Here is a 15,794-nt window from a genome sequence, read left to right as displayed (position 1 = left end):
ACTGCCTGACATAAAATGGGCAAAAATGATACCTGTAGGGGTACAGCGGCTTGTCACTGGGGCATCACATTATGTGCAGCTATTACATTACGAGTAGCTACAGACACAAGTTTGTACCCCTTTAGTACCTAAAGTTCTATGAACCTTTTAGGGGTAAATAAGATGTAAATATGTCCCTTTAAGTGCACTGCCCCAGTGACAGGCTGTTTTCCCCTAAAGATAAAATTTTTGCTTTTTTTCTGAGGTTGAATCTGACCTTAATTTCTGATCTGGGTCACTGTCATATCTAGAAATAAATTGGTAATGCATGCTTTTTTTTTTTTTTCTTTTTTTTGCAGTGTGAACAATGAAGATATTCTGTTTCATTGTTCAATTTCAATCAAGCTTGACATTCATCATAAATGTATGTTTGATTTACCCTTGGCAGAAATCATAAAATATTGTACTGACTTGTATAATACTGTATGTACAGAGTTGTGCAAAATATATAGTTTTTGTTTAAAATATATATGTTAAGATATTTGCACAGTAGCAATAGAAGCTAAAATGGTATTGTTGATGTATAGATTTTAGAAAGTTATTCCAATTGCATGTAATAACAAAAGGCTTAGTATAATATTAAATTAAATTATGAAAATTGTTGAACTTTATGATAAACATGTAATGGTTTTACATGTACATATTATCTCTTAAAAATTTGGGGTCAGAAAGATTTGAAAGAAGTACCTTACGCTCACCAAGGCTGTCCAAAAAAGAGATAGAAATCGTTTTGTAACATTGTCCTTGATTTGATTTATAATGTGAACAGTCAGGCTGAAATTGTGTGCATTTATGTCAGTTTTAGCTCAAAATTCTTCATAATTTGTAAGATTTGCAGAAAGGTGCTGACATATAAAGTCAAAGGATGGCCCATTTTGAATTTATTTGTGAATTATGTGTGAATGTGTTTACAGTGTCCCATATTTCCTGGTTCTATTGAGGTCGTGTGTGACTCCATAGAATGCATTATTCAAATTGTACCCTTTTTTACTTTCCGCCCTCATAATTAATCAACACATGCAATTTGATGCCAGCCTTCACTGCAGATCAGCTTCACTGGCATTGCCTGCTTTTATTTGTTCATTTCTGATGAAAGAGCCAGTGTGAGGTCTTTAATGCATGCGGGTCAGTTTAAGAACCAAACTGGTGTCTGGTTTGGGCCACATTTAAAAGATAACTTGAACAACCTAACAAAAAAACGCCGGATTTGAGACTAAAATCGAAATGCTCTCACAAATGTTTTTAGCTCAGGAGAGGTTTGTTGTAAATGAACTCATTAGTGAAACTGCTTGAATTATGCAGCGTGTTGTTGAATAAATGTCATAAATCATTTGTCGAGTCGTCTGCCGTCTGGTGAAGTGTGGTCGCCTCACGGTGATGTAGTCTCAGTTGATGAGTTATGACGTGTGCGTGAGGTAAAGCCATCGCCGGAATGAAACTTTAATGGTCTCGGTTGAAAGATTTATACTGTTTAGAGCAGCAGGGGTGTGAGGTGGCGTTCTCACATGATGTCCTGAACCTCATCTCAGCCTGGGAAAATTAGGCTCTCAGAGTGGAGCAGTGAGAGCATGTTGCCCTGTGGGCTTCCCTCATACAATCATACTTCAAACACAGAGGCCGCCTTTACACCGGCCATTAACCTGCATCTCGTATCTGGATTGTATGTGGATATTCTTTAGCTGGATTACATTTATACCTTAGAATCCAATGCATCTCCGGTGTGATCAAACAGAGTTCTGATCTTATTTACCAGCACAAAATAAAAAGGCTACTACTTTTTTCTTTTTAACCTCCTCCTTCACCCTTTTCTTTTTCTTCTTTTTTCTACTTTTTAAAACTTCTTCTTGTCCTTCACCACCGTATTCATCTTCTCCTTCACCTTCTTCTCCTTCTTCTCCTTCTTCACCTTCTCCTTCTCCACCTTCTTCACCATCTTCTTCACCTTCTTCACCACCTCCTTCACCTTCTCCCTTTTCTTCTTCACCATCTTCTTCTCCTTCACCTTCTTCACCTTCACATTCACATTCTTCTTCTTCACCTTCATCTTCTTCACCTTCTCCTTTTTCTTCACCATCTTCTCCTTCACCTTCTTCTCCTTCACCTTCATCTTCTCCTTCACCTTCTTCACCTTCACCTTCACATTCTTCTTCTTCACCTTCACCATCTTCTTCTTCTCCTTCACCTTCTTCTTCACTTTCTTCTTCTTCACCTTCATCTTCTCCTTCTTCTTCACCATCTTCTTCACCATCTTGTTCACCTTCTCCACCTTCTTCACCATCTTCTTCACCTTCTCCTCCTCCTCCACCTTCTTCACCATCTTCTTCACCTTCACCATCTTCTCCTTCACCTTCTCCTTTTTCTTCTTCACCATCTTCTCCTTCACCTTCACATTCACATTCTTCTTCTTCACCTTCTCCTTTTTCTTCACCTTCTTCTCCTTCACCTTCTTCTTCACTTTCTTCTTCTTCACCTTCATCTTCTCCTTCACCGTCTCCTTTTTCTTCACCATCTCCTTCTTCTTCTTCACCATCTTCTTCATCTTGTTCACCTTCTCCACCTTCTTCACCATCTTCTTCACCTTCTCCTCCTCCTCCACCTTCTTCACCATCTTCTTCACCTTCACCATCTTCTTCACCTTCTCCTTTTTCTTCTTCACCATCTTCTCCTTCACCTTATTCACTTTCTTATTATTATTCTTATTCTTCAAATGTGGAATCCATCACTGACCACATTTGAATTCATTGATCTGATTGCAATATATCTTAGGTGCATTTTCACCTGACTTTTAATGTGGTCAAGCACATCTGATTGTGAGGTATTTCAGGTGTATAGTAGGCCACATATGTGCTGGGAAAAATGGAGGAAAGAAAAAATGTCTCCTGTTGCAAAAAAACATCTCCTGTTTAAGCAAGAAAAATTATGCAAATGTTCAGATCCAATTTTCCATGTGAGTGCAACGCTGCACGGACGATTTGCTATTCAAACGCCATCAAACGTGTTTCTGTCGAATAGACAGAGGGAGAGACAACCCACCCAACAGGCGTTTGATGAGTCTAGGACGGCCAGTGCACGCCTCCCAGCAGATGGCCTGTCCTTCCCGTCGGCCTGTTTTCCATGTGGGTTTACATTTGTCTGTGTGTCCGTGAACGAACTTGCTCCTTTAGATTAACCTTCAAAATATATCCTGGAGAGAAATTGCTTGGGTCACACACACAGTATGACGAGTTATTCATGGCTGTGATGTTGTTGGGAGCGTGCATGCGGCATGAATTTCTTGCTTTCTGTTTGTTTATATGCAGCGGGCACCTTATCTTCATTTGCCTCCCTGACCTGCTGCTCTGCATTTTAAAAGAAGTACCCTGTAATTAGTTTGGTGTGGGTTTTTCTTTGAATATGCCGTGCCTTGTTCTTGAAAACAGACTTTACTCGCCGTTTGAAGTTGAAAAATGGGCCCATATGTTTGGAGGTAAACAAGTGATATTTTAATTATTTTTCACTGTTTATGTTCCCTTTTTCTCTTCCGATGCGTGAGCTCATCATTATGCTAAAAACATGTTTTGGAGAGAGATGCTGCTTTGTGTGACCACAAAGCTTCTAAACCTCTAAATGCACCATTTCACAAACTGGAGCAAGAGAATGAGAGATCACTTTATGTGTATAACTTTAGAAGTTATGAAGGTTTCTACCAAAAACCAAGGGCTGGAAAAAATGCTGACAAAAGTCTGGAAATCTGGAACTGTTAATAGCACTGTATAATGTTTTCAACACTTTAAGCATTCAAAACAACAGCTGAATCTGCCTAGACTGGCATGATGGAACTAGATCACTTCCATTATAATCAACCAAACTGTCTGCAGTGGGGACACATCAATAGACAGACACCTGGTTCCTGTTTTTTGTTATGCTGCACAGCTACTCCAGACACTTCACTTTCATCGTCCCACTAAAATAAGAAAGTCAGGTGGTCATTATCGCAAAATAAACCCAGACAGGGTGTTCAGGTCTTCCTTAAAGTGTTTGTTATGATAATGACCAGCTGACTGGACATTTCCTTGCTTATCATACAGCTCTTTGCCAAATACTTGGCAAACTTATCCACTGCGCAGTGGATAAGACACCATATTGTAATGTGTCTTATCCACTGCGCCACCACATGTAGGGGTGGTGATGGCGCAGTGGATAAGACACATGCCTTTGGTGTGAGAGACCCGGGTTCGAATCCACTGTGAGACACCAATGTGTCCCTGAGCAAGACACTTAACCCCTAGTTGCTCCAGAGGCGTGCGACCTCTGACATATATAGCAATTGTAAGTCGCTTTGGATAAAAGCGTCAGCTAAATGAATAAATGTAAATGTACATACAGAAATACACATGAAATATTGATTTAAAAGATTTCAGAGAGCAAAGGAGGACATAAAATTATTTAATTAATCTGTTAATTGATTCTATGAAATCTAAATAAACACACACGTTTTATTTATTACATTTTAACAGGAAATTATATCTTATTTAATATTAAATAAATGAATGAATGAATTTATTTTATTTATGCAATTTCTAGGAAATTAATTTCTATTTTATATAACCGAAAAAGATCTCACATGATGCATCCAATTCTTCTTTTTTTTACTTGAGTAAAGTGAATCATTGTTTCTTGTGGGGAGTCTATTGCGTGGTTAGCAACACGAATGGCTGTTTCAGTATTCCTGTCTGACTCCTGTCACACAGAAAGCTCAAAGCTAGTGAGCTGGCCTGACCAGAGCATGGATACAGATGAGATTGAGAGGAACGTAAATGAGGAACACAGCAGGACTCTACACCAGAGGTGTGACATTTCATTAACAATAGATTTAAGCCTAATGGCTTTACCCTCTGCATTTCACCGGATGATTGCATGAATAATTTCCTCTCATGCTCTGGCAGATTTGTCTGAGCAGTTGTTAGGCAGTTCATTGTTTAGATTATGTGGAGCTCTTGAGCTGGAGTGTGTGCAGTTCCACTCTAAGGCCAGAAATATGCTTTATAGAAGTCTTTTGACAAATTCTAAGGCAACATTGCATGTATCTTCCACTGATTTAAAAAAAAAAAAAAAAAACTCATAATGAAAAAAAAAAAAAAAAAAAAAAAAAAAAAATATATATATATATATATATATATATAATATATATATATAATATATATATATATATATATATATATATATATATATATATATATATATATATATATATATATATATATATATGAGTGTGTTTTTTATAATTACTGAAATAAGGGAAAGGTTCAATAAGAATAGCTTTATGAAAATATTAATTTTATATAGTTTTATAAAAAAAAAAAAAATATCGCAAGTGATTAAATGTGTTTGTATGCAGGCATGGACTGGCCATCGAGAGAACCGGGATAATTCCCAGTGGACTGGCAGCTGATTTGGCCCGCTGCCCTGTGTTTTTTTTATTATTAATATATAATTGCCTGGTAAGTGTTCTAAAGTGATTATTTCTGAATTCACCATTTGATCAGTTAGTCGTGACTGCAATGCTAAGCTTCGGCTTGCGTGCGCTCTGCGCCTCCACCAAACGGTTTCGATTTGAGTAATCAATGCGAGAGATTTGAGAATGGAGTGGAAGCACACAGATGGAGCAGTGAAGCAAAACTACTGTTCAGGAATTTAAGTACAGTTTCATCTGTAAATAGGCTATTGTATTTGTTTTTGTTTACTTGGTTAAGCAGTAGCAGCCCATTACTCATCACTCAAATTATACTGTATACTAAAGGACATCATGGTTATCTATTTTGAAGTAACAGTAGTAATTTAATAGATAAATAGGCCTAATCATATAGTTTTATAATTGGTTTAGACGGAGCTAGGGCAGACAACAACACAACCCTTATGAAAATGAACAATGATTTTACTATAAATCCAAAGACAATGTTTACTATTGTTAAACAATGGTAACCACAAATTAACCATGGTTTTGCTACACTAACCATAGTTTAACCATGGAATTTGTAGGAAGAAAAAATACAAATGGTGACCCATTTGCCAAAAAAAAAAAAACATGGGTACTGTACTTTTACTATAATAAAATCACAGAATTTTTGCAAGGGGAAAAATTGACTCATTTTCAGTATTAGGATTTTTCTATAAAGATATTGTAATGGTGTTAGTGATGTACTAATTTTGACATTTAGGCAATTTAGAAAGTATAGTTTTGTTAAATCTTAATTTAACGTCATGTGAGAGACAGAGAGATATCAGGGCAAAATAAAGAAACTGAAAAGTAAAAAAGAAGTGAAGGTGCAGTACAGGAGAAAACTTTTAATTATTTTGCTTGTCCCAAGCCTAAGGATTTAAACCTTTTTTTATGTGACGGCCATACAAAAAGTAGGGTTGTCTGTGTTTCAGAATTTGCCGTGGGTTTATGGGATGGCCTGGATGAGTGTGAGATTTCCTGGCCTGACATTCTGTCCTAGTCCACCCCTTGTATGTTGTAAGTTGAGTCATCCCTGGTGTTTAACTGAGGAGTACTATTTGTGTGATCAACAGAGTTGTTTCCATTTCAGTTACAGTATCATGCTGTCTTAGACACCAGTGTTCATCAGTGCAGTGCAATAGGTTTTGGAACAGAGCTTGTGTTTAATGTTCACTTAATTTGTTTTGCATCACATGTTGAACTACTCTGCTGTGTAGCTTAAATAAAGATTATTTTTACATCCATCTCATTTAGCCAGTGGTCATCAGTGGAACATTGTCACTGTTTTGTAATTAACACACACACAAACAGGTGATGCTAGCCTTTGGAAACGATGACTAGATGTAACCGTGATAGCTCAGTGTGACATTTCTGGTGGCTTGTGTAGTCCAACCAGGGCTGAAATATTCAGTTACCCGCAGTGTTAGTATGTCGTTTGGCAGCTGCTTGAAGCTTTCTAAGCCGTGGGGTAACGGGGCTCATCCAGTGACATATACTCACACATTTATCTAAGCCGGCATGGGCGTTTACTCATGAGTGTCAGGTTGTGCAAGCCACTTCTCCATTCATTTTGTCACCTCCGATGGCAGGACCCGTCCATCTGATTCTCTCTCTCTGTGTCCCGGGTCCTTTCAGATCGCCAATCATTCTGATTTGTGACGAGCCCCTTCTGAGCGACGGGGTGTCATGAATGTGTCATTTGGTTTAGTACAGTCATCAGTGGAACCCTGTCATTGCTCCTTAGATATTGTCAGTGCTGTGAAACAATTGCAGTGATGTGTGTTTTTTTTTTGGGGGGGGGCTTGGATCTATTACGTTATAAGTGTATATAGCATAGTCTTTTACTATAATTTTTATTATTTGTTATTTTGTCTTTAGTATGTTTTTATTTAATTAAAATTTTTAATTTTATATTTCATATTTTAAAAAATTAGTCAAATAACAGTTATTGCTGAATATTTTGGAAAGTTTTTTTTAATGGAATAACCTCAAGAATAATGATATTTGTATTTAAAAAAAAAAAAAAAAAAAAAAAATATATATATATATATATATATATATATATATATATATATATATATATATATATATATATATATATATATATATATATATATATATATATAATGATTGATTGATTAATTGAAAAACTGATTATTATGATGTTTAAACTTTTGTGTGCTTTCAATGTGCAAGGAAGTTAGCCTATTTTATTAAATTTTTCCTGATGGCTATTTTTATGATCTCATTAAGTCTTTTTTTTTTTTTTATTAAAAGCAAATGCAAGCAACATAAATATCAAGCTTACATTTCTGAGAACATGCCATTTATCTTTTAAACTAGATATTACAAATATTTCACACTTTTATAATCTCTGATATTCTTATTTAGCATTGACAAGTTTAACCATTGCATTTACAAATAAAGCAGTCATTAAGCATCATCCGTACTGCTGCTTCTACTAGTCAATAGGAAGAAGAGAGATGGAAAATGATGTGTTCTTGTCACTGAGTTATGCCTTATGGTGCAAAATATGTGGTCTGTGCGTTGCAATGAATGAGCATCAGTGACCCGAGGTAATTAGCCGGCTGACACAGTTTTCTCTCTCTCCCTCCTCCTCATGCAGATGGGCTTATGAATCTATGTGTGTGTGTTTGTGTGCCAGAGACTCAGGGATTCCACAGAGAGGGGAAATGAAGCAGTGTCTGAGGAGGTGCACTGATCTTAAAGACTATTGTCACAGATGTTAAGACACAAGGCTGAGCCGCTGTAGCTCTGCTCACAGCACCGCGCAATCTGTGGGATTCTCGCTTATGGTTTTGATTTTTTTGACTCGTCATTCGTATAATTACTGTTTGTGAAAATGTGGGCAAGCTTTCTCAACAGAGGTGAGCAGTCTTGTTTTCATTACAAATTTGCTGTGTTTTTTGCGTATTAATGTTCCTGTCACTTGCAGAATAAATAAATTCCCTGTTCCGTAATATAAAAAAAATGACATTGTGGTCACATTCGCACTGCTGTTTTTTGACAAAAAGTGCTTTGAGAATAATATTAATGATTTCTAGCAGCAGTACGCGTAGAAAAGACAAATTGCAAATGAGTTCTTTCAAATATCTCAATTGTCCTAGACAGAAGTGAAATTAAATGGATTAATTAAATGTTATTTCTATTTCTCCTGAGAAAAAGATCGCAGTAATCTCACTTGGAGTTTCAGAAAACATATCAAAAATGAACGTGCTCACATTAGTCACCAAAGACATCAAATTCTCCAATCTAACTTAAGAGATCTTAATATCAAGTCAAATGTTTTTGAAAAAATTCTAAGACAGTTGTCTGAGCTTTGGTATCTGTTTAGTTACTGTAATTCAACAGTTGTCTTTATTTTTTTCTTGAATTTAGGAGAAGCATCTGAAACAACAATATTGATACCTAAATGAAACCGAATCATAATTGAAGCATTACCTTTTATTATTTATTTTTGTTGTTGTTATGTTTTATATATTAATATTACATTATATTGTATTTTATTGCATTTATTTTTTTATTTAATTGTAATTATTTTAATTTATTATTTTATTTATATTATTGATATTAAGTCATATATTAAGAAATGGAATCATCTTAAGAGTACTTCACGATATCCATGATTCAACAACTCAATGATATTTTAAATAAATAACTGATAACAGTTGTTCAATCTGAAGTGAGAGATCTCAAAATTAACTCAATTTTTTTTTTACCAAAAAAAAAAAAATTCTCAGTAAATGCTGCTTTCATCATTATTATTTCAAAGGTGAGAGATCTCAATATGAACGCAAATATTTCTCATTCTTCTAAGACTGTATTATTTGAGCTGTGGTATCCATGTTAATTTAATTTACTGTACATCTAAATTTCTTTTTCTGAGGAGAAACATCTGAGAAAAAGTTAAACCTAAACATGGGTAACTGACAGTGTAGCGTGTGCATTTTGCTCTTGATTATTGTTTGTGGCAATTTTAATGTAGTAAATAATTAAGGCGAGTTGATTTTATCTGAAGCCCTGTTTTTAACCCCGCATCGTGACACGAGTTGTGGATGCTTTCATCCGTAAATCATCTCCAGCCTTCAGGTCAGCGGCAGGGCAGTGTGAGGAATGCATGAGGGGAGGAGGCAGGAGTTTTCCGTGTCTGTGTCTGCATCCGCGGGGCATAACGCACACTCTCCTGTGTGTGTGTGTGTGTGTGGAGTGGAGGATGCTGGGATCAGGTGAAACGGGAGAGGGGGAGAGAGAATTCAGCTTGTTTCACTCAATATGGAGCAAAACGTGGATTTGAGGCAGATTATAGTACGACTCGCTGCATGCAGATGAGGAGGTAATCTACAAGGAGAGGTGGATAATACCTGGAGGAAGATTTCAGTTAGCATTGCCGATCTCAGTGGTGTCTTTGAGACAATCCCCTGAGCTGTGACTGTGACTAATCGTGTTGGAGCCACAGTATGATGCTAATTGGCAGTTGCCACTGCGTAAAAGACAGATAGATGTCAAAGACAGATATTGTTAGTAGTAGCTGTTCATTGTTTGTTTTAATGGGACTGCATAAAATATGTAGTTCGGAACTCTTTGCTATCAACTATCCAAACCTAATCAAATTGGACGTCAAAGACGGTTGTTGATGATGATGATTTATTATTATTATTATTATTATTATTATTATTATTATCAGGTGTAGCATTCATTCAAACACTTAAGAAGTAAGCATCTATAACATACTGTGAATTATTTGTGGTTTATGTTATCGGTTCAATTCCCAGGGAATGCATAATAAAACGGATGCACTGAAGTCACAAAAAAAAAAAAAAATACATCTTTAAGATGCATAAATGTAAATTCCTTCATTGTGAATAATGTGAAAAGAGTGAAAACAAATTCATTTATATATACAGTATGAGCATTGTAATATAACGTCATATGAATTCAGCGTTGAAACACAAAACATTCAAACTGCCGTGCCATGCAAGGATGGCCTTTTTGATCGTTTTTGTATTTTCCTCAAATGAATGAACCCCTGGTATACATCTGTGCTTTTTAATTCTTAGTTTATTCATTATTCTTAGTATTCTTTTTTTTAGGGTCTCATGTCATGAGCATCACATTTTTAGTGTTTCAGGTGTCTAGTTAAATCAAGTTCAACTTTTAAAATCACTGAGTTGTGCTTTGCCTTCTTTTGATAAGATGAGTGCCACTGGCAAACAAGACCACAGATACCACCAAAAAATGATTTCTTCCCACTTTGATTTGAGTGAATAAGGTTATATATCTGGTATATAAAGGTTGTATATCTGGTTGTATTGAACCTGCTTCTGAATGTCGGTTGTAGGTTACACTAGTAGTCAATCAGATTGTAGGTTGATTGTGTTGACATGCCGATGGCTGAAGCAAAATCAGGATATTTTTCTAAAGGTTAGTTTATTGATATCACATTGAGCATCACAGAAATAAGTTTTCCCTATCAGACTTTTGAACTACCGCACCTCTTGGGTTTTTGCAGTAGGCTTTGAAGGCTTGAAATTGCATTTGATCCATGCTCTCTTTCCCCTGTTTACAGGCTCTTTTATTGCAATGGTCAGTTTATGGTTCACTGGCAGGATTGTCCATTTTCTCTTTCTAGCCCTGATGCGGTATCGAGACAGCCAAGGTGTCCGTGTGAGATAAAACACCACAATGACACACCGGAGAGCAGGCTAACCATCCGACCGAGACGCCAAGGGCATTATTGCATTCATTCAGTGGGATCACTGTCAGTGCTGGGAAATGCACGATTCATTACTGCCATCTAATTTCATATAATAGCTTTTTGTGTGCTGTTTTGTTTATGTGCGTGGATGTGTGTGCGCTTGTCTCATAGAATCTTTGTTGTGATGTGTGAGAGTGTTTTACATCCATCACGTGAGTGTGTGTGGCTGACAATGCACATGAAATGTAACTTCCTTGGCAGATCAATAAGCACTAGGCGTAAAGGAGCTGTATGTCAGCAGAGCCGCGGTGAGTCGGCCAGCTTTATGCATGATTTTATTAGCTCCACTAATCGATTTCTCCCTTCAGACCACACAGCCGCCGCAAACCGATCTGTGCCTCTTTTCCTCCGTAATCGCTTGGCATGCTGAGTCCTTTTTATTTTTCCCCTTCACAAGAACTCTGATCCCCGGCTGATTGAAGTGAGGACACTTTCTAGAGATGAAAATCCTAGAATCCTGTCATTAATTACTTTTAGCCTCACGTTGTTCCAATTCTCTAAGAACATAAAAGAAGAGTCTTCTAAGGACATGTTGTAGTCATTACAGCTGTCGAATAGATGTTCACACTTGATGTTCACACTTTTGTACTAAATTGAATGATACTGTCACAGCACTGTGCATTCAACAACTTAGTTACAAGTTATTTTACCTTTGAAAGTGTTCATGTGTAAAATAACTTACTTATTAAATATAGTATTAGTATAAATGATCTTTCAGCCTTTTTACAGCCATTCATTCTAAAGTGAGAGACATTTTAAATTTTTATCATAATTTAAATCATCAAATGTTTGCTTGGAAAGTTTTGTTTTAGGATTTTTTGCTCTAGCACACTTTCTCACAAAATATTTTGTTATTTTGTTTTCTACAACTATTTGTAAGATGAAGTATTATCACTGAATTGAAAAATAAAAATGTAAAGACATGATTTCTCTCGTTCGCTTAGCAGGGTTACTATTAACTATTTGTTAAATTTTCACCCCATTTTTCACATGTATGAATGATTCTAGACATTATTTTATGCATAATCTTGATTTCAAGGTTAAAATTATGGCCAGTGACAGAAGAAAATGCAAACATTACCCAGATGTTTTCTGCTACATCTGTGGGTGTTTTACTATATCCAAACAGCGACAGAAAATTGCAGATTTTGTGGGAAAAAAAGCTTAATTTGTACAATTCTTTGACATTAAATTAAACACTTTTTTCCACTTCTTTGCAGATTGTAAGTTAAATGATTCAGCGTTAATGCTTTATTTTATCTTTAAACCTGAAACTTTTGACATCTGACTCTTATTTTGATGTGAACATTATAAATAAACATTAATAAACGTGTAAATATTAAACTAAATTAATTTATATATATATATATATATATGTGTATGTGTATGTATGTATGTTAGTAACTTTTTTTTTTTTTTTTTTATTTTATTTATTTTTTTTAATTAGGTAATAGTAGTTATTTTTTGCAAATCTTTTTTTTTTCCCAAGATGCAGATCTGTGGTATTAATAATCACAATAAGCAATTCTTATTTTTATTAGTCTCTTTTCGTGATGGTTTGTAGTCAGTAGTTTGATTTAATTTTTTTTTAATAAGATTGTAAAACCACAACTATATATTTCTGTGTTTTTGAGGAGCAGCAAATGTCTGTATTTAGTTTTGAAGACTGACGTAAATGGCTAAATGTGAGGATTTACCCAGAGTTCAATGAGCTGTGTCGGTGTGTATTAAAGTGCTTAGAGCCACAGTGACACTGGTTTCGTGCTATTAGAAGACTTCACAAACTGACATGACTTTCCACCGTAGCATGAAGATTGAGACCTGTGTGTGATGAACATCCTCTCTGCATTTTATTATAGGCATTATGGCTTCCTCCTCACCACAAATGTCTTTTCTTGATCCCTGATAGTGGAATTATGGTGAGAAACAGCTGGCGGCTCATTCACATGCACTTTGCCAAGCTCTTGTGTGGTTTGTCCTCAGTCAAAAGAGACCTCTGCCATATGTGGGCCATTACTCAGTTTTTACTCTGCAAGATGCCTCAAAGAGCTTGAGGTGCCCTTGGATTAGAGAATCACATTTGATTCATGTCATTTCAAAGCCTGTGTTAACATGGCGTTCAGCTTGTGTCCTTTGTGAAGAGGCCACCATGACAGTGGGCGTGATGAATGAAATCCTTGAAGTTGTTTGAAAGCTTCTCGCGGTAGTGGAGTTTTGTAATGCCAGTGTTCTTGAAACAATGCTTTAAAGACGGTAAAAAACCTGGATAAACCTGCTTTGTAAATCTCTCCTTGAGTGCTATACTGATGTTAGCATGCATGAGGCCAGTTCAAATGAGTAGCAAGGCCAACAAATGCACTTTCTTATTATTTCCAAACATTATTTCAGTAGCTTTGAATGGGTGGTTAGATCAGCTCATTCTGACTCTACCACATTGGCCTTTATATGACTTCTGCTCTGGTTGACATTTCAGGCAGTTTCTTCAGTGTCCTGCGGTGTGACATGCTGTAATTTCAGTTCTTGTATGATTCATGTGACGTGACACTGAAAACTGGAGTAATGATGAAGAAAATTCTGCTTTGCATCACAGGAATAACATTACATTTTATAATATATTAAAATTGTAGCAATATTTTACAATATTGCTGGGTTTTTTGATCAAATAAATTCAGCCTTGATGAGCAGAACATATTTATTACAAAATCATTAATAATTGTAATGTTTCCAAACTTTTGGCTGGTACTTTAATAATAATAACAATTCTATATACTTTACGATAATATATTATAGTACTTTATTATAATATTATATTGTTATGATTATTAAATGCTGCTATTTATTTTTACTGGACAACAGTATGTATTATTACAATATGAGATATATCAATATATTTGTGGTAAAACGTATATTTTTAACGATGAGTGCCAGGGGGGCGTGGTCAGATTTTCCTTTTTCGTCACTAGCCGATCACATGTTCTATCCTAGTGTCTATTTTTCTATCGTTATATATAATCTATTTTGTCATTCTATCTATAATTCTGCATCTATCTATCTATGTATCTATCTCTGTCTGTCGTTTTGTCTGTCTGTCTGTCGTTTTGTCTGTCTGTCTGTCGTTTTGTCTGTCTGTCTGTCGTTTTTGTCTGTCTGTCTGTCGTTTTTGTCTGTCTGTCTGTCGTTTTGTCTGTCTGTCTGTCGTTTTGTCTGTCTGTCTGTCGTTTTGTCTGTCTGTCTGTCGTTTTGTCTGTCGTTTTGTCTGTCGTTTTGTCTGTCTGTCTGTCTGTCTGTCGTTTTGTCTGTCTGTCTGCCTGTCGTTTTGTCTGTCGTTCTGTCTGTCGTTTTTGTCTGTCTGTCTGTCGTTTTGTCTGTCTGTCTGTCTGTCTGTCGTTTTGTCTGTCGTTCTGTCGTTTTGTCTGTCTGTCGTTCTGTCGTTTTGTCTGTCTGTCGTTTTGTCTGTCTCTGACTGTCTGTCTGTCTGTCGTTTTGTCTGTGTCTGTCTGTCTGTCTGTCGTTTTGTCTGCCTATATCGTTCTATCATTCTATATTTCTATCATTCTAACTATCTTTCTGTCCTCATGTCTATTTTTCTGTCATTATATATAATCTATTTTGTCATTCTATCTATCATTCTGCATCTATCTATCTATGTATCTATCATTTGTTAGTTCATTCTATCTTTTGTTCTGTCAATCTAGGAAAAGTTAGAATTGCATAGAATTAATCAATTAAATTACATTTGTGACTCTTTCCAAATATTTCCAGAAGATATCTCTAAACTTGTGGGGATTTTTAGTATTGTGCTGATTTGCTGAACTAATTAAGCTCCCAGCAATTGTCTGCGTCTCATTCACGAGTCAAAATGTGCGTTATGGTTTAGAAGAGCTCATTCTCTCTCATTTAGTGCACTGTTATGTAAGTCTTGGCTCACGTAACTCATTTTCCCCTCTAAAGCATTGTTCAAGTGCGTTTCAGTGACGCTCTGCTTACCCCTGCAGTCTTATTATGCTTAAAACCTTTTAGACTCGAAACTTTGAACTGAGATCTCAGTTAAATACCAAGTTAAACAGTTTGCACTATTGGACTATAGTTAATCTTATAAATGTCAAACTTTAGTTATAATCCTCCAACTAAAGTTTTGTTAAGATGAATATTTCATTGGTGCCACAGCAGTGACTGTTCCTCATGAAATCACTGTGAGAAATGAACCTCTTTTATTAATGAGTTTCCTTCACTTTCATCCTCAAGAGACAGCGATAAAACTCAGATGCAAAGAAAGGATATTCATGTTCTTAAATTGGATGCATTCAATTTAAAAGGCTTAATTTCAGAAATGGACTTGAACAGCTGATAATGTCTTCATTGTGGTGCGTTAATAAAGGATTTTGCTACCTGGCCAGCTGCTTTGAATAGTGGGCAGCGCAGCTGTTAAGGATTGACAGCCTTTATCTTCAGGTGATCACAGACACAATAGAGCGAGTCTATTCATAAAACTTAATGTCA

At 36.0% G+C, this 15,794-nt stretch overlaps 1 protein-coding gene across 2 annotated transcripts in view; it reads left to right on the top strand.

The window, feature by feature from the left end:
* znf385b (zinc finger protein 385B) overlaps positions 1–15,794 on the top strand; it is a 124,517-nt gene that overhangs the window by 31,437 nt on the left and 77,286 nt on the right. Inside the window, exon 1 of one of the 2 annotated variants that reach the window (XM_079426937.1) lies at positions 8,179–8,406. The exons of the other annotated variant lie outside the window; for it this stretch is intronic. Within the exon in view, the coding sequence (XP_079283063.1) occupies positions 8,382–8,406 (25 nt within the window). The 5' untranslated portion in view covers positions 8,179–8,381. Of the gene's footprint in view, positions 1–8,178; positions 8,407–15,794 lie in introns of those variants that run through there. 2 annotated transcript variants of the gene reach the window in all.

The sequence above is a fragment of the Barbus barbus genome (genome assembly GCF_936440315.1).
Source record: "Barbus barbus genome assembly, chromosome: 10".
NCBI classification, from domain to species: Eukaryota; Metazoa; Chordata; class Actinopteri; order Cypriniformes; family Cyprinidae; genus Barbus; species Barbus barbus.
This window is presented reverse-complemented; position numbering and strand designations above follow the sequence as displayed.